The 20,634-nt window shown below is 34.6% G+C and overlaps 1 protein-coding gene across 1 annotated transcript in view; it reads right to left on the bottom strand.

The window, feature by feature from the left end:
* Window positions 1–20,634, bottom strand: part of NCAM2 (neural cell adhesion molecule 2) — a 151,141-nt gene that overhangs the window by 7,377 nt on the left and 123,130 nt on the right. Inside the window, exon 16 of the mRNA XM_058848801.1 lies at window positions 2,021–2,225. Within this exon, the coding sequence (XP_058704784.1) occupies window positions 2,021–2,225 (205 nt within the window). The remainder of the gene's footprint in view (window positions 1–2,020; window positions 2,226–20,634) is intronic.

Here is a 20,634-nt window from a genome sequence, read left to right as displayed (position 1 = left end):
ACACACACACACATATATCTTTATCCTACAATCAAAATGTAACCAAGCACCATATCATAAACCATCCAAAAATTCAGTATGCAAACTAGCATATTTAAATGTCAGCAAATTTTAGGGAATATCAGTTTGCCATGATATAAATTTAAATGTTGGCTCTTCAAGTCTGTCCTAGAAGTTTAGTCTGACAGTTTATTAATGCAGAGAACAGGCAAAAATAAGAACTGTCCCAAATATTTTAAAGTCTGACTGACTGAAGACCACTATGACAAGGAAAGAAATATGATTAAATAACATAGCTGTCCTTGTGAAAGAAGTGGAACAGAAGAATTAATATCAAGAGACCAGCTAGATGCTTTTTTTGGGACAGCATGGAATGGCATTTGGTTATAAGATGTTGATAACAAGGTATAAACTGCTGTCAAGTGACATTTCCAACTTTATCTCTCTAAGGTCTTCCCATTCAGGATGGTCTGTACACTAATTTATATTTAGCTATTCCTTGAATGGGAAACTAAAGCAGAAACTGAAGTGCTGTGCTCAACAGGAAAGGACAGCTGAGTCAGCACCAGAAGCTTCACTTCTTGATTCTATTGATCCAGACAGGCTGTCTTCACACGATGGAAAAAACCACTGCTAGTCTCACTGTCAGATATGGAGAATTAGGAAACAGCTATTATATGTCACTACTTCTATTTATAAGCATTATTTGATATAAATATTCTTGTGTTCTCTTGCAACTGGTTTTGCTCTGTGGATTTCTTCCTGAAATGCCACCTTTTTCAAGAAGAACCCAACCAAGATGTGTAGGCAAGATACCTAAGAAAGACACAGCCTGAAACCAAATGGCCAGAATTAAAAGACACCAAAAAGACACTTCCACCACCACTACTGGCAATGCAGACACCTGCTCAGCTATGAATAATGAGGTCTGCAAGATGTAGTGTGCTCTACATCCATCTTCAGATGGATGGGATCTAGGGAGCTGGAAGACAATGAAGGCCTGACTATTGGAAGAGGCACATAACAGTCGGACCAAAAAATGTTAGTTAAACCACATGCATACAGTATTTTCACAAATATTACAGTGCATGTATAAGTTGCCTACCACATAAACAGGATGAGGAAATTATGCTTTTTTTTCTAGTAAAAAAAAAAGGAAATGTTTAAAATGAAGGACCATAAGAAATCTTTCCAGTTTACCTGTTGAAAGCTCAGTAAGTGTCACATCTCTAAAGTGTGATTATTTTATGTATTCAGTACTTGAACTGTTTTGCCAGAGATCTCACTATCCACTCTAATAATTCAAGAGACCGTATTTTCACATCATGATCAGTTCATTCACATTTCTGTGGAGTAGCCACTACAGAAGAATATTTGTGAGAATCAGTATTGTTTATTTCCCACTCAGGTTTAGCAATCATTGACTGTTGCTATGAAGAACAACACTCACCACCATTTCACCTACATCCAACTCAGCACTCCTATTTAAAAAAAAAAAAAAAAATCAACAAGACTCTTCATTCCTAAAGTCTACAAAGAATCAAGATTTTCCATCAAGTGCTATATCTAAGAAGAAAAACTCTCTCACAGATTTTATATAATACCATGTCCTTCACTCCTGGATTTACTGGCACTGTCACTGCCATAGGCCAAGTTTTTGGGTGTTAGGAGCTCAAAGACGGATTTGCAGAAATGGAGTTACAATCATCCATTACCTGCTTCTCATGAACCAAGTCTGTGTCTGTAACTAGTAATGAATTACAATTGATTTCCTTTGTGTCAAGCTGGACAAAGAGGTCATTCTAAACTGAGCTACAGTATATTCCTTTTTTGTGTCTCAACTTTTCTCTTAAAGGCAATGAACAAATCTACACACTTCAGAACAACACTTTTCCAAGCAGTAGAAGCATTTTATTAATTCCCTTTGAGAAAACCACAAAATGGTTATAAAGTTAATGGACAGTTGGACAGCCGACTTTTTCTTTTAGGGATGTTTCCAACACACGTGATTAATACTCACAAGTAAGCAGCTTTTCCTTCTTCCAGTTCTTTACTTTTTCCACTTGAACCACTCTTTTTCCCACAGATCCTCCTGGTGATGCACATGAGCAATCCACATTGTCGTACAAAGAAGCAGCTGACATCAGTCACGACCAGGATTAACAAAAGGGCTGTCACTCCCAGGCCAATGACTGCACCAAGTCCAAGGCCATTAAAGAGAGTATCTTGAAGGAAAGAAAATTAAGCCTTATTAATAACATTAATCCCAAAATAGAATTTTCTAATTTCTATAATTTCTCTTAGTCAGGAGAGTAAAGAATGTTTAGGAATGAACCATTCAGAAATTATTTGGAATAAACAGTCCTGATGATTAGGCATATATAGTACCTGATTGAAATCACAAAATAAAACATTTCTTCTGCATAATATTTTCCCATGGCCAAAAGTCCAGTAAGTTCACTAAACATAAATTACATTATTTAATAGCAAATAATATCACATCTTAACATTCCATGACTAAGGAGTATAAATAAGCAGCCTAAGGAGAACATTTTCAATGTTCAACATGAATATTGATATAAGTTGTCTTTTCTACATTTCAAATACAATTAATTAGCAGTTGTGCTAAGCAGAATTACTGAAAGGGTTAAGAGACTGACAAACCAGTATTCTTGTAATTTTCTGAATTAAAATAGAGTAAAAAATAACTTAATCCAAGCTATTTAATCTGCAACCAGTTGCCTGCACTTAGTCTTGAATAATTTAATATGGGGAAAAATATGCATAACATCAAATGATTTTAGGGTTAGGACCTCATCTTACTTAGTCTTGTACCTTGAAAATGCAATCATACACTCCAAAATAAACATATTCCACACCTGATACTGCTCTCTCTGTTTGAATTATGACAGCTGATGTTTAGTTAATTTTACTTCATTAAAAATCTTAGGAAAAATATTTTAATGTTTTGCCTTGGTTGATATTACCATGACAGCAATGCTACAAACCCTTTTGAATAGTGTGATTCTCAGGAGTTTGTGAACTCAGATGAGGCTCATAGAGGAAAAGATTTGGATCATTATCTAGGGGAAAAATGCCATCTCAATAAAGGCTCATGCATCCAGCTAATTCAAGAAGATTCCAAACTGGCTTAGAAAGCGGCCAGTGACAATTTCCTGGTGTGAGACTGTGCTGAGTAAACCCCAGGGGAGTGGAACAGGGTGTGTTTGCCATGGGTGTTGCACAACAGCATCCCTGCTTCCCTGGCCTCCCATGCCCTGAAGCAATGCCTGAGTCAGCACCAGGCACTGGGGCATTTCCATTTGCTGCTCTGCCTCTTGCCAAAATAAGGGTGAGATTATTCTGACTGGAGATTACTTGAATCCTGCTAACAGACACCAAACCAATACATAATGGAACACAATATAAACATTTTAATTGGGTTACTGACATAATCTTCCTCTTCTTTCTCTTCCAACTCCCCTATGCACCATAGATTGATGTTATTTCAAAGTTATATTCCTTTGTTCAGAAAGACTTAAAAACCACTACATAAGTTATAAAAATAATAGTGTAGCAATGAAATTATGTATAATTTATGCATTGCCCCATCAGCAATGTCAGAAGTTGACATTTTGAATGAATTTGGTTTTTTTTCCTTTTTTGAACAACATTCCTACTTAAATATTTATTATACTTTCTGATATGTGTTCCAAAACTTACTTTATCCCTATATCCACCACATATTTGGTGAATTCCTTTGTAACCTTCAGTAATTTTTGTTTACCAGTATGAACTGTCAGGAAGACATAAGTAGATATTTAATTCCAGTTTATTAAAAAGTTCATATATTTCAATTGCTATAATACCAGTAAATTCTACAGTCAGCATGAGAGACCTAATACAGTGAATATCTGTACCTTCTCAAGCATCAACTAGGATGTGAAGGAGAAAAATTAGGGTCATTTAATCCAAATTTTGAAAGAAATTCAAGGGTTTTCTTTCTGGTTTAGTTTTAGGAGTTTTTTCCTAAAGCAGTGTTAAGAAGTTTTTGCTATAAAAAGATACATTTTCCATTGCAGTGAAAGCACTTTCAGTGTCCTTGGAACATTGTGAAATGGCAAGGTTCCCATTCTAAGTGATTCAGTGACAGAAATATCTACACAGTATCTTCACTGGCAAGGGAAGGAAATGTTTACAGTCACAATATTGCTCCTTTGTATAATATTTGCCACTGTTGATCGGGACACTCTATTTTAATTTCTGATTTTCTTCATATGGGTGAGACATCTGAGACGTAAGTATTTGACTGTTGCATATTTCTCCATCTCTTCATGGTTGATAATTTCCTTTACATTCAGCATTCCCCATCCTTACTACTGCTCTACCAGTCCCAAGTAATTTTTTTCCTACTTGAAACCCCTTTTTTCTTGCAGGTTTCTATTTTGTAAGTCTGATTTCTTAAAATTGTCAACATTTTTCCAACATTTCTCTGCTTTACCTCCCATACCCCAAAGAGTGACAGGAACGTGGCCAAGTCCAGTGGTGGGGTGGGGAGCATGGCTATGATCAGCCTTCTCACCTGAGGATCTTATGTACTTCTTCTGAAAACAGATAGAAACTGGACTCTCTTGTTCTTTAAATCTATCTGTGTTATGATTTATCTTTAATCTTAATAAAAATATAAAATTAACTTTTAGAAGTTCATCTGTGGCTTTTGTTCTTAAATTGCTTTGATTTTGTACTTGCCTATCTGCTCCCACCAAAGCCAGCTGTAAAACTAATCCAAATAACTATTAAAGCAGATTAAGGTCTCTTCTCACTGGTTTCAAAAATCATATCCTAAAATAGATATAATTTCAAAACAATGCAAATTTTTTTTCTTTATATGTTATGACATCAACAGAAATTCTAATTCTGTGACTGGATGAACTATTAATGTCATACTACAAACAGCATTCCCACCAATTTTGAAAAGCAACTTTGTTATCAAAAAGTGTTGCATTAAATTAAGTTATTGTTATTGTTATTGTTGTTATTAAAGTTATATTACAGAAGCTATTTTAAGTATTTGGGTTTTTTACAGCTTCCCAGTATGTGCCAAACAAACTCAAAATAGTAGTTCTACTTTGTGTTCTAAAATAACAAAGTATTTATGCATTTTTATTATATATTATACCTTTTTATTTTCCTAGTTGAAAACAAAACTTTTAAATCATAAAAATACAATGTTAATGTGAAAGAATCAGTTCTTAGAAATTTTTTGAAAATGTTTATTGCATACCTGACTTAGTTGTCTAGCTATAGGGGACCTTTTAAAACAATACTTGTTAAATTAAAAAAAAAAAAAGGAAAGTATAAATTCCATAGTTCTGAATGAGTTTTAATTGGAATTTGTTAAAAACATGCTAAATTTAAAAGGATATGGTTTTGTTATACAGAATGTGGCATAATGTAATACTTTGCCATGATTATGAAGGAAACTGACAACTTTAAAGACACTTTTTTCATCCACTTCTTTAAATAAGTGCTCATCAATGAATACTTATGAAAATGAGATTAAAAAAACTTTCAGAAATGTAAAAAATAAATTAAAAAAATGCCAAAAAATTTCTACAAATGTCATTGAAAGTTTTGGCAATTTTCAAGTTCTTTCTTTTTGAATAAGTTATGTTTCTAATGATTTCTAATGAGATAATTGAACATTTTTGCAGGAATCATTATTTAATGAAAAAGAGGAGTGAAGAGTTTTGGCAAGTGGAACAGAATTTTCCAGTGAGAAGAACTAAATGAAAATATTAATTTTCTGGACTCTCAAATTTAAGTTTGCTCTAAATTCCTGTAAGGGTTCTGCACCAGATACTGTAAGGGAAGTAGGTCAAAAGGGAGAACCTCCATCTATATGTGTGATCAGAAGCAGAGAATGATTTGGGTTGGAAGGAACCTTAAAGCTCAACTCATTACAACTCCCCTGCCATGGGGAGGGACACATCCTGCTAGACCAGATTGTCCCAATCCCCATCCAGCCTGGCCTGGAACACTTCCAGGGTTGGGGCACCCAGAGCTTCCCTGGGCAACCTGTGCCAGTGTACAGGTACACTTTATACATACAAAATAAAGCTTTTGCTTCTGCACAGGAATAAAACGTGCAACATCAATATATTACATGACAATCAATGATATTACATGACCCTGTGTCCTTTGAGGTGATAGAATTTCTCTGTGCTCTTACAGGTTCACATTGTACATATTCAATTACTGCTACAATAAAATAGTAATTGCAAGCTTTATAAGAAGTACTCCATGTGAGCTGGGGGGTTTGATAAGGTGACATCCAGATGCCCCTGTCACACCTTTAGTGATATTAAGTTTTGTTGGGAGAAAAAAGCAAGTTAGCAACTTCTTATGCATTATTCCTTTCCCTCCTCCTTAGCAGACATGGATTGAACTTAAAATGAAAGATAGATGATTATCCAAACCTCCATTTTACAGTAATTTGAGTTTTTAAGGAAAAAAAAATTAAGCTATAAAATACTTTCCTAGCTTATAGAGTAATATCTGGCTGCTACATATGCATGGTGCAGTTATGATACATGTTTCTTTCTTTCTTTCAAGACAGTCAGAAGATAAAGTGCTCTCAATCTAAAGTAACTCTGTGAAAATTATGAACTAATTAGAGATTGAAATTGAAATACTGCATTGGGTCATGACAGGATAAAAAAACATTCTTTTTTATCATATTGAACTACACTTTTGTAGTGTATTTTTTGACCCTTAAAAATGTGCCCAGCCATGACAGTTATTTCTGCACTGTCTCTGGATGTTGTCTTTGCTTTTATATCTGATCTGAAACTTTTCCTAGACTCAAAGTCTTACAAAATGCAAATATTTATTCAAAACTTTGAAAAAGACAGAAAATACAGGTCTTAAAATTTTGTATCCATTGATGAGCACCAAAGATATCATAATGTGACACCAAGGAATTAAATAGCTCTATAAAATTTTCTACCAATTAACAGTAAAACAGGGGCAGCCCATGACCAAAAGAAGTAACTAGTGATCCCCTCCCACTACCCAAAGAAGCTCCAATAGTTTGGCTGCCACATCCAGAGCTGCATGACCTGCTTTTAGTGATTTATATCAATAAAACTTGTCTTTTGAGCCAGGTAAGTGCCCAGAAGCATCATGTCTTCCTTCAAATGAAATGAATCACTACATTTGCAACATCAGCTTGCAAGAAATCGTTAGGATTCTATGCAACATTTACTGGGGGACTGTTTGATGCAAAAGGGAATGTGACAGTAAGGAACATTCTTTTCTACCCCATTCCTTAATACAAAATAATCCTAACAAGACTCTAATTGACATTAATTGTAATGCTTTTTCTTCCTCAGTGGTTTTTCCTATAACTCTCTGCTAGGGACTGATACTGCTGAAGGGCAGTGGACAAACACATGGATGTGTGCTCTGAGCTGCAGGACTGAGTAATGTATTCTGACAGATATACTTGACACATAACTTTGAAAAATAAGGGGACAGGCTTCCTCTAACTTTCTTCTAAGTGACAGATCTTCGTTGTCTCCCATCTCTGATGAAGTCTGAGCCGGAGTGAGTCAGGGGAGCCTGGGGTGCCCCTGGGACTACCTGTTATACAGATGTGAAATAAATATGTCTAAAAGGTTGTACTTTTCTGGTGCTTATCTAAATGAAGGAGTTTTTCTTCATTATGGCTGAGAACTTGCCAACAAGTTTTCTGAAAAGGATTTTAGCCTTTAAATTTTACAGGATAATGTCTTGTGTTATGACTCTCTCGGGGTACTGAGTAAGTAGGACTTGAGTTATCATTTACTCTAAAGGCCCTTTACAACATTTTTCATAGGAAGGTGTTTTAATAGACATACATGCAATAGCTAAATAAAAGAAATATTATGTAAATAGCAGCTGAAGTGTTTCTGGCAACAGTGTCTTGTCCATAGCCATTGAGGGAAATTACAAGGGAAAGGATAGTAAAAACCCTTTTGGGAAAATATTCTCTGGAGTTGAAATTTACTATTTTTTTAAGCAAAATTTTAAAAAAGAGATTCTTTGCATGATCAAACTGTCCCTAAGCAGATTTCAGGAGTATTTCTAAAATGCCTGAAGAGTTAGCCAGTTACAGCTTCAGCTGCTTTTTCCTTGTATTTACTCAGTCATTACAGTAAAGGGTATTTTTTTAGCATTGTCTGCTTCCATGAGAAGGCCCAGAAAAATGCAGACAGGGAGATCCCAGTCTGGTGCCTTGGGAAGGAAAGGCTGCACTGTGGGTTCATGGCACCAGCACTGCACCCAGGTTTTGATTTTCAATAGACTTGGGAAAATAAGTTCCTGTGTCCCAATTTGCTCCTCTCAAACTGACAGCAGATTTACTGAACACGTCTCTTGGAGGAGATTCTAAGAAGCTCTGCAGATTTATTAAGATTGATGTGAGTACTGAGAACATACACTTATGTGTGGTTTCAGTATTGCTATTACATAAAAGGATAAATTATTTTAATTGCTTCATTTAGGAGGATTCAAATCATGCTGTGCACATACCACAGAGACATGAGAAATCTTTGCATCTTTATAATGGATGACAACTCTAAGTAGAGTATTGCAGCCAGAAGATTTGAAAAAGAGTCAAACTATCTTGGGATTGCATTTAAATATTTCAGGTTTGACAGAATTTTCTTTAAGATGTATGTAAATTCAAACACAAGAGTTTTAAGAATTAAAACCTGGAATAACATTTTAAATATATCATTATTTTACAGCATTAGCTACAAAAAGAGCAGTTTAATATGATAACTGCTGCCAGTATACGGTGCTTTTTATTTTAATAAATTTAAAATTATATATTAATATATATATATATATATTTACTTTAAAATATTCGACTGCTACAACTCCAACACCAGCGGAGTCCTGCTTGGTAGGGTATAGCTTTTCCCAGTATTAAAACATCTTCCTTTGGTGACACAGCTTCAATTAGGCAGATTAAATCAGAATGGATCGAGCTCAGGCTGCTTATTTATAAAGACATTATGTACTTGCTTCACCAGTGCAGTACCATGGCAGCCACCATTATTTTTATGAAGCAACTTTTTTTATTATTTATTATGACGCAAACTTAAAATTCACAAATTCTAATTTTAGTGACTCCGATATTTGTGGTAGAGTGGTTTTATTTGTTTGGTTGGTTGTTTTTTGTTTTTGTTTTGTTTCTTTGTTGTTTTTTTTTTAATATTCACTATTGTATAAAACACTAGAAAAAATACAGATACAATGCTAAAAATTATCTTCAGATTCAAAATGCATCATTTAGATAGTACAAGAAAGAACATTTATCAGCAATAAAGAAAATACAGATAGAAATGCTTTAAGTCAGTTTTCTTTATTACAAAAAATGAAGACAGAAGTTGCATGAACTAAAATGAACTTTGAACAACAGATGAAAGACACAAAGTTACATACATTTCTTGACATTGTGTTTGGAAAGGTGATGAGGGAAATCACAGTTACACCATGCACACATTCTTCAGGGAAAAAGCAGAGATGACAAGTGCTGCATGCATGAAATAATCAGTGGAGTAAAATGGTAGGGAATTATGAAAAAGATAAAAATAAGCAATGTTTCACAAATTAAAATTAACTACTTTAAATCCAGATATTTTCCTTGCCTTCCACACTGTTTTTGAAAACAGAAACTTACACATGTTGAAGTGTATCCAGTATTTTTCACAGGATTTGTTTTTATTTTCATTTGCAATTCTTTTGGAAACATACTGATAAAGATTTACTTTATTATGGGCAAATAATTCAGGCATTAAAATTAAAATTATATGTAAATAAAATATGCACTGGAAATTGCCTCTACAAAAATGTTAAAAACGTAAAATAATATACAGAACTCTTAAGAACGTCGTACAACATAATGGCAGTAGGGTGGCAAGCATTACTACCACAGTTTCTTGGGACCTCAGACTCTATAATAAATGAACAAAAATGGATAGTCCTACCTCAGATTCTAGCTCTAGTTGTAAAATATCTAAACTTAGCATAGTTCTCAAGTGTACAGCTTACATACAGCTACTGTTTCTAAACAGGCAAAGTTGGTTGATCTCTACACTTGGTATTTGATGCCATCAGCTTTATATTAAGATGTCATTGACATTAAAGAGAAAAGGTGGTTTTCCATCACTTAATATTATATCTGATAAATATGTAAAAATGGAAAACTGAACATTCCTTATATGCCTGAAGAAAACAAATGGATGAAGTAAATGTGATCAGCACAAATGAGCCCTAAATGTAGGAAATATTTCAGTGATGCTATTACAGACCTCAGAAACTACATTTATCTATAAAATATTCAACTCACATTCTAAAAGTAATTGTCTTTTTTTTTTTCCCTTTGCTCCTAAAATTCCTGAAAAAATGAACAATCAGAAATCATCAACATACTGGAAAACAGACAGAGTTGGCCACTATTAGCACAATCACAAATTGTATACAAATCTCCATTAAGTCTTTTAAATAAGCAAAACTGTTTTTTCAGGCTTAATTAGTTAACTTTACATTTGCACGCACATTTGAGTGGTGTCTATGCGGGTTTCCATGATGGAAAGAGAGTATGTGGTAAGACCCTAAAAACTGACTGAGAATTGGTCATGAGGTCATGTGTATAATTAAATCACCATATCTGTTTATCTTTTAAATAAATATTGTTCACATGCATATAATATTTTTTGCATCAGTGTTTGGCCTTATACTTTCACCAAAAAAAAAAAAAAAAAAAAGGAATATTATTTTGTTTTTTGGTAATAGTATGTTTTGTACAGCTCACAAAAGCACTCAGACATTATATTTTATTCCCAAGGTATGCAATATGTGTGTCTGTCTCTGGACAGTATTTTTTGTAGTTGGAGAGACAGCAATTTATATTCTAATAACCCTACACCAGTAAATAAAGGATCCTGTTTGAAGTTGCACTATGTAAATACTTTGATTTGTGAACAATTTGTAAATGTTAGGAACTTGTCAAAACTCTGGGAGAAGAGGAAAGACAACAAATAAAATCTGATTAGGAAAGAAGCCAGCCTTAGACTCTAAAGGTTGTAAATCAGAACATTTTAAAAATACTGTTCCTTAGAGATATGCTGCTATATCACAGAATAATCATTACTTTTTTAATGGTAATTTTTCTGTGCCACCAATTTGGATTTAAGGCATAAGCTCAGTTTAGAATATTTCAGGACTTCGGTCTTACAGACAGTTTAATAGTAGTATTTCAAAATATGTGTCAATAGTAAAATAATGGTAATATTTTACACTGTCAGTCATAAGACCTAAAATCCATTTTACAATTACAACATTTAAAGGAACAAATTTACTTAGCTAACATTTAAATACAAATGTCAGAAGTATATTGAATTCAATTTATGAAGACATATTTATCATTTTAATAGACTTTAAATTACGATTTTAAGCTGTTCAGTCTATACCTATGAATTATAATTTAATTTGAAAATGTCTTTGTTCATTTTTTTCCTCATTCTTGTCTGTAAGAAACCAAGATTTCAGAATCTTCTGAATATTCCCACAGATTGCACAAAATACAGTGAAATAATCTTGCTCTCATTGTTTTTAAAGATACAATTATGAAACACTCCTAAAGAGAACTACAAACAAAGCTGTATTAGTTATTCATCTGAGGAAATATATGACAACCCAAGGACATTATTCTCTTCCACTTTTTCTTTCTCAGTCCAGAGGTTTTGGGTCACTGCCCAGAACTGCCTGGCTCTGCAGTCACCTAATCCCCATAATATTGGCTTAACTCACTCTCTTTGGAATTTGATGGGAAGAGGAAGGCCAAAAGAAAAGGATCGTATTCAAAGTACTTGATAACCTCAACATAAAAAGCACAGAATAATTTAAATTGGAGCAGACCTAAAATTTCTCTCAGTTAACGGAACAAATTTATGTAGTTCCCAGCCGAAGCTGCTATCTGTTGGAAAAAAAGATAAGCGATTCAAATTTGTCTCTATCCCACTGGCATTGTGACACTGAGGATAAGAGCCAACTTACCATTCATAATGTATATTTAGCTTCTCAAATTTTTCAAGGCTTTTCATTATCTCCTTCACAGTATGTTTGCAGAGTTCACAGTCAATCAATCTCTGCACCCTAATTCCTATCTTATCTTCTTATATACTTATCTGCAATGTTAGAATGACTTGTTAAGATAATAAATTTATAGCTTGTAAAGAGCTCTTCAAATGTCTTACCAGAGTAGAAAAATTATATGGGAATTTTCATTTTTCTGCTTTTCTGCATACCTGTACTAGTGTCCTGTCTTGATTTATTAAAAGAAAAAAAGAAAAAGTGACAAGTATGTGGAAGGTGAAAATAATTTAGATAACATTTAGTAGAATAGCATTAAGGTTTCAAATTTCAGAAAATTAGGAAAATACTACAAAATAAGGAAATACTGGGATCAGACTGTCTGTGCAACCTTATAAAACCCTATTTTATTTTTCAGTTTTTGAGACAGTGCAAGTGTTACTCAAAACTCTTTAATCCAGTGGCAGGTGTTCATTAGTTTTGATTGGATATATCATTTGGTTTTCTTTACTGTTCAGAACAGCAGCTATGTATCCACAAGAGAAGATTGTGTTCCCTCATGTACATGCATTGTCTGTCTTACAGTGGGATCAGAATGCAAAAGGGATGTGACTGCAAAGAGGAGACCCTGGAAAGAATTTGCTGCTCCCCTGGACCGAAAGTATTTGTGTACCACTGAGCTCCTGCAGACTGAGGAAGATCTCTCAGCAGTGGTTTGTAATGTGCTTGTCCTGTGGGGTTCTTTCCCCCTTAACATCTACTACACCATCTACTTACTAAACATTAGCCAATCATCAGTTATAGCTGGTAAAAATATCCTTGCAGTTTTGTTATTTATTTTGTTAACACAGAAAGCAATAGCGACAATAATGATGACAACAAACATTTTCACTATCTGGATTTTTAAAATGGTAAGAGAAAAAAAAAGCCTCTTGCAAAAGTTCCTGCCCAAGGTGATCCTTTCAATAAAAATAAATTTAGTATTGGCAAAAGCATATGTTCAAGTTCTACTCAATTGAAAATTTGTTCTCAGGTGGGAAAGTTTTTGGTAACTTATGTGTAGCTATTAATTCCAAATCCATTCTACAATAGTTAAAAAGAAAAGTTTCATTTAAAATGTTATCTAGCCTTCATTAGTTATGTGTCTTGGTTCAATAAGCACTGAATCATTTAAAAAATAAATAGTGTATATTGGAAGAACATCTATACAACTAAATTACAAAGTCAATATATATATTTACATTGTTTGTGCATGGAAAAATGGGTTTTCATCTGACTGACCTAAATAGGAACTCAAAGTTTCAACACCTACAAAATTAGAAGAGAAAACGTCTTTCTGTGCCATAGTATGTTAGGCACTTGTCAATGTAATTAATTTCAAAATAATTTCATGACATTAAGTTAAAGTGACAGAATATAGTGGCAAGGGCCATGGCTGGAATAGTGGCTTGGCTTCACAGCAAGAGCTTTTCTGCAGATCACAATGAAACCAATGTTTTCTAGATAGTAATCTTTTCAATTCCAGCTACTTCATTACACTAAGTATGTGAATTATTTTAAAAGTATTTCTGTCAATAAACTGGTCTGTAGACTTAGGCACATGCATTCTGAACACATCTCACTTGTGACATAGTCCAATTTTCAAAAATGACTGTCAGCTGGTTTAGGTGAGAAGTCTCACTAATGATGTCCTAAAGTAAAGACTTCCAAAAATATTTCAAAACAGACAAAAAATAATCATAATCAATATTTCTTAGTAATAAGAAAATCCCATAACAGAGTGAAGATATACAGATACTTAAACTTGACCAACTGATTTCCAATTTATAAAATATTTTTTTTTTTAGATCCCAAAAGGTATGAACTATAAGGAGAAAAAAATCAACATATACAGTTAATTTATCATGCCTGTTATATTTAGTAACAATTTGAAGAGAACTGTCTTAAAATAAATATTTAACTGCCTTAATTATCAAGTGCATTGCTTTATCATGTTATTCTGTATGCAACAGAGAAATGAGCCATAAACCTGGACAACTACGTAAATTTTAAAATCAAATATATGCAATAAAATATCTATATGGACTCTTATTATATAAAATATTTTTCCTGAGGTTTTGCACACACTGTTGCAGAGCTCCTAAGCCATGCTTTTAATATGTAAAATAGGAAAAAAATCTTTTTCCATTTTTACTACGGGTCAAAATTGAACCCCTGGAGCTTCCAAGTCCAACTGAGGCCATGAAATGAAATGTGGCACATTTCCAGTCACAAGAAGTGACTTTGTTGGGCAGGGACCTATTTTATGTCCTGAGGCATGGCAGTGGTGAGGCACAGAAAAAGTATTTTAAATTAAACACTACCAACTAAAACAATTCATAAATAATTAGTTAGGGAAGACATGCTTGTTAAAATCCATTAGAAGGTATAAAACATATCTATATTCACAGAACCATAGAATGGCCTGGTTTGGGAGGGACCTTAAAGATAATAAAAATATAATATAATAATATAATCAAAATCTAGTTGAGAAAATATAATCAAATCACGTTGATCAAATTCAGTAAGTCAGATTCTCCATGTTCTGTCAGACTGGAGTGTCAAGCATCATCTGTTGAATTTGACACAAAACTCACCAGGCTTCCAAAAAGCCGATGAAGAATTTTGCACACACAGACTGAAGTAATTACACGATTTAGGATCTTGACTAGGAATGGAAGCTCTGGAAGAGCTATAGAAAAGTACAAATATTTTAAGATCTGTGTTTATTTTCCCACAAATAGAAAATAAAGAGAGAGAGGAAGAATTGCTTGCCTTATGATCAACAGTATAGAAACATGCACCAGAGACTTATGACTACAATGAGAGAGAAAACAGCAGCATTCAGCTGCAGGGACTGGCCTCCATTTTCGTTTGTCATAGCTTCACAGCATCTGTCTGTGTGGACAAGAATTGTTATAGAAAATCAAAAGTGTGAAAAAGAAGTAAATTTTAGAAAAAAAGTGGAAGAGGTGAGACAACATGGAAAAATAAAGTATCAAAAGGAAAAAAAACAGTGACAGTAGGAAAGAAAAAAGAGAAAAAAAAATTAATACATTGTGCCAGAGACAATGACTTGAAAGACATTACTCTAATAGAAACATCAAATTATGATTAAAACATAGATGGATGGAATAGCAACCATTGAAGTACCCTGGCCAAGTCTGTATAATATAGTTCTAAAACTGTGGAAAAGGTGTGCCTCCATAGCAGCAATGTGGTCCTCCACAGTGGTCAAAGTAACAAACTGTTTGGTCTAATTTTAAAACAATTTACATAAGTGCTTAACCTCAAGCATTTTTCTTGCTCCACCTTGAGACCATTCAGCTAAGCCAAATCTAAATGCAGTTTTGACTTTTATGTTGGAGACTTGGAACTTACAAAAATGCCACGTAACACCTATTGGAAATAATGACTAGTGCCTATTTAAAGCAAGGAATATTGAAAGCAAGGAGAAACACCAGTCCACAGACTGAAAGGAGAAACTGGAACTGTGTCAATAATTACACAAAAAAGAAGGTTCCAATCATACACAAAAAGAGACAAACTTGTTTATCTGTTTCTCCTTGCTAATGGCTTTATCTTGTTCCTGAATTATTGTAGGAGTTCACAATGGGCTACCATGAAAACCGGCTTCAATAATATGGACACAGGTCCAATTAAAATATGAATGACCCATGCAATTAGCACATGCAGCTGGGTAATTAGATATTGACTTTGACACTGGGGTGGGAACAAAGTAGCTTTTTAGACATTCAAATCTGCACAGTATGTCTGGTTACAATTTCAAAGTTTGAATATATTTTTTCTACAAATATGTCTATTTAAGGTTCACTTTTTAGCAAATAATGCAGTCAAATTTATGCAATATATAGTGTATTGACTAGATTTTTTTTTTCCAGCTACAGTGACACAATAATTATATTGGTAGTGACTAATATAAGTCCTAAACTAATATTTTGAAAAATACTTCAAAAGAAATTAAAATGTACAAAACCTTATGCAGTATGAGAAGTAACCTTGGTTAAATCTTTAAAACTGATTTAAGAAATTGTAATGGAAGCAGAGGAAAACTATAAAGCTAAATATAGTCTCGTATGCATAATATCTAACCAATGCATTATCACACAAATGTCCCCTGTTCTTGCACAAATACATGTGTGGGAACTATCATATGTAGATAACTATCAAGTAGAAAAGGCAGCAATATAAATAAACTAGGAACAATTATGGACTTTATTCCATCCTCACCCATATTTCTACTGTGGTGTTTTCAATGATACATATTGTGTTCAAGCCATTCAAAATTCACAACCAGTTCTTTTTATTAAGACTTAAATAGTTTGGTCCATATACTCATAGAAAAAAAACCCGACAAACCTTGAGCACATAAAACTTCCACATTTGCTACAATAATTAAGCTTTTAAGTATTTTTAAAGAATATACCTAAGCATTTCATCTTTTAATAGTCACACGGGATTATTTTAATAAAAAACATCATAATGCTAGCAATTACCTGCAACAAGTAATTAGGATTAGAGTGGAATACTTGTAAAGTGTGGCCTTACACTTCCATGTTGCAGTGTGTTCCTCATTAATGGTATGTTCTGTTATTGCCCAAGTTGATGGTTTGGTCCAAACCCTCCCACCCCACACTGTCAATCTAGCCTGAGTCTCCTGTCCATCTGTCTTAGGCCCACCACATGCTTGGAATTCCACTTCAGAAATCCCCTAAACTTCAACACTTGATTAGTCCGTATGACCCAATTTCCCTCCCTACCTCCCTCACTGGATGGTGATTTTGTGAACCCTGCCTTTTACCCTCCCCAGGATATCTCTGATTAGCTGATGCTTTGTACCCTCTCTTTGAACTGTCTCCATATTTCAGCTGTTGCACACTCACATTTTCTGTCTTTTGCCCCCAAGATTCCCCAGAGCAATAAATCCTCTATTATCCCATGCAAAAGACCTCCCTCTTGTCCTTGTCTCCTCAGAGCACAGACTGACAGCCAAAAAGCCATAGAGCAAGTGGCACCTTGGGTCATCCTGTTCCTGGGGTGTGACCCACTCCTGGAGCGGGCTGAAGTGATGGAGCCAGATAAGCTCCGGCCCCTGTGTCACTTGCACATTCAACATCTATGGTGATTTTCTTTTTTTTTCATAGCATTCAAAAAGATGAGCAAACTAAAATTCGTATGATAAAAGAAAAAAAAAATTAAACTCCTTTTGAAGCAGAAATTCTGAGAATACAGAATAGCTCTTTGATTGCTTCTCTTCTGCTATTCAGTGGTAGTTAACGTCTGTGATAGCTGTACCATAAGAATTAGATTTTATAAAAAATAGTGTAATTTTTTTTTCCGTTAACATCTTTGATGGTGCAAGACTTTTTGTCTCTCTGATTCACATCAAAAAGGTTCTATCAGTTTTAGTGAGGGATTTCTATCCCCATGTAATAACTTTAGTCTTTGCAGGGAATTGAGCAAACAGCTGGTTTTAGCCTAGAGCAGGAACATGCCCTATTGCTTTCAAGAATGATCATCTCCAAGATTTGATGAGAAAAGGCTCTTATTCAGCAAATTCCAGTACTGGTTTGCAAGACAAAACCAAATAGGTTTTGTGGGGGGTGTTATCTTTCTGAAATTTTAGATATTAATTAATCGGATTGGTGTGAGTCCTACCAACTTCTTTTCTCAAAGCAGGAGATCTCAAAGATGCATTTCATCTCTCTATTCTCTTTAGAAAATAAAATAACAAAATTATTCTTCCATTACACAAAAGTCAGACAAAAGCCTTCATTTTCAAATTTTTATTTTGGAATTAAAATATCCTTCAGCCTATGAGAAAATGAGTCAGGTAATTTAACAAGGATGATGCTGCAGCTCTCCCTTGCCTTGGGTATATGATCAGAACTCCAAGGAGACTGACATCCCACAGCCTTTCCTTTTTTGACTCCTGCATTTTGTTCTTCATTTTAGATTTAACTAAAACCCAAACTAGTGAGATCTGTAGAGACAGACTGAGAAATCCTGTAATGCACAAAGTCGTACAAAAGAGATACTAATTACTGACTTGAAATTTTAGATCTGTGAAGTGGAAATTTTACCTGTGAAAATATTTCAAACTTCTTCTGTGTTTTTCCTTTTTCCTTTGTGGTTTAAATTTACTGTGTCTGTCCAGGTTGGTGTAAGGATCAAGGGTCAGAAAATTTCAACAACTCTTTTCCAAATCATTCCAATTGTTAGAAGCATGTGAGGGATTAATACAATATTTTGCCTAGTGCACTACAGAAAATTTTAATTCTATTCTCAGATAAGGCTTTTTAAAGAAATTACAGGAATGTTTTAATTTTGTAGTCTCCATTCTCTGACAAATTTAGTAAAATTGTCAGCTATATTGAAATGTTATCAGAAGCCACAAACTGTGGCATGTACACACACACACAAATGGAAAGGCAGTGTAGTCAAAGACCACAGACTTAAAATCAGGCCAATCCTGAAAAATTCTACAGTCTTTTTTGGAGATTAAAACAGGCAATTTGTAAGCCACAAGTGATGACATTTGGTCCTGGGTCAAGTACCTACTGTCAGCCTTTCTAGCTTTTTCTTTGGAAAAAGAATACAAAAGAAGACTAAAAGTCCCCACAATTCCCTTCATTTAATTTTCAGTGATGAAACATAACTTTTCCTAGAATTGAGAATAGGTACCAGGAGCCAATTCAGGAATCAATATGGGTTTCAATCCTGTTCTACATCATTAACGATTTGCGATGGGGCCCCTCAGCAAATTTTCTAATGACACACATCTCAGAGGAGTGGCTGAGGAACCAGATGGCTGTGTTGCCACCCAGAGGGACCTCGGCAGGCCAGAGAAATGGGCTGACAAGAACATCAGGAAGTTCAGCTAGGGGAAGTGCAATCCTCTGCCTCTGGGAAAAAGCAATCCTGGTCACCAGTTCACAGCTAAGGGCCACACAGCTGGACAGCAGATTTGCAGAAAAGGCCCTGGGGGTCCTGTTGGACACCAAGTTTAACAAGAGACAGCAATGTGCTCTGGAGGCAAGAAATTTTAATGGAAATGAGAGCAGAGGCCTTGGCCATGTCAGCCTGCTCTCATGTGATATGCTGACCTTGAGCCTTGGTTGTAATCACATGAAATTTGATTTCAAACAGATATGAAAAGATTTAAAATCTAGGGAAAGGGTTTCAAAGGACACAAGAGCTGTTCAGCTTGGAAGTTTGCCCATAGGAAGAGTCAGTCAACAAATGTTACATACTTTTGTAGTGGAGAACAGGACATGAGTGAGGAAGGTGGCTTTTTGGCTTCTCTTAGTGGATGCATGGCCAGGGGCAAGCCAATGCTTCAGAGAAAGGGGGCTACACCCTTCAGAGCTAGGGAAATCACAAGGGAGCCCAGGCACCTACACAGCCCATGGGCTGAAGGGGTGTGAGAGAACGGGTGCAGCAAGGGAATATGCTCTTTGGTTGCAAGAGGTGACAGGAACAAAAACTTACCCCAGATACACAGATGGGATTATATAGTATTTATTTCTACCCCGAAAAGGTTGCCTAATTGTTTGACTGAAAGCAAAATTTAAGGAAAATTCTTGCCCTGAAATCAAACTTTGAGAATCAAGGAAACTTGTTTCTGTTTTGCTCTAATTACTAATCTTGAGTTTCTGGATGAAAAACATTATCCTAGCTTCTGTTCTAACAAAACACTGTCCATATATTTCAAAAACTCTAGTAATACATCACAAAACGTATATACATAAATGCAAACCCAAATATACACATACATACCTGAAGCAATGATAAGAGCTACTTTTATTTTTCATTCACATCAAGACCACTGCAGATCCCATTGTATTTTTGTAAAAACTACTGATAAATATCATGTTTGACATTATCAAGTTTGCTACTGGTGATGATGAGAAAATACTATGTATTATTGTCCCTCTTTTGCCTCCCACTATGATTTAAAGTGTGGTGATACACATTCATGGTAAAAAGATAAATGAGATGTTCAAGGGATTAAAACATTTTCAGGCATGGAAATAAAAAATGACGCTCACAGTTCATGCAGTATTGGAAACAACAAACAAACAAACAAAAAAACAATCCTCAAACAACCAATATCACAAAGTAAGAAAAATGGATCTAAGAGGTTCTTGTTATCCCAAATTTTTTTTTTCATTTTCCCACCCTTGAACCAATTTATTAGATTCAAGTGAAGAAGAAAAAAAAACTGTGATAAAACACGTCTTGCAACCATTTTTTGATATATCTACTGCCCTTTCAAAGTAATAGCACTGCCTGGATAAGAGCCTTTGGAAAATGGCACCTTCATAAATCTGCTGGTAATTCCTGAAAATATATTTAACACTTGCAGAAAGGATCTTTTTTAGCACCTTCCATTCCATCTTCTTTTGAGATTTGGTCTAAACCTGTACA

This window comes from Poecile atricapillus, chromosome 1 (genome assembly GCF_030490865.1).
Source record: "Poecile atricapillus isolate bPoeAtr1 chromosome 1, bPoeAtr1.hap1, whole genome shotgun sequence".
NCBI lineage: Eukaryota > Metazoa > Chordata > Aves > Passeriformes > Paridae > Poecile > Poecile atricapillus.
The sequence above is the reverse complement of the archived record's forward strand: the minus strand, read 5'-3'. Positions and strand labels throughout refer to the sequence as shown.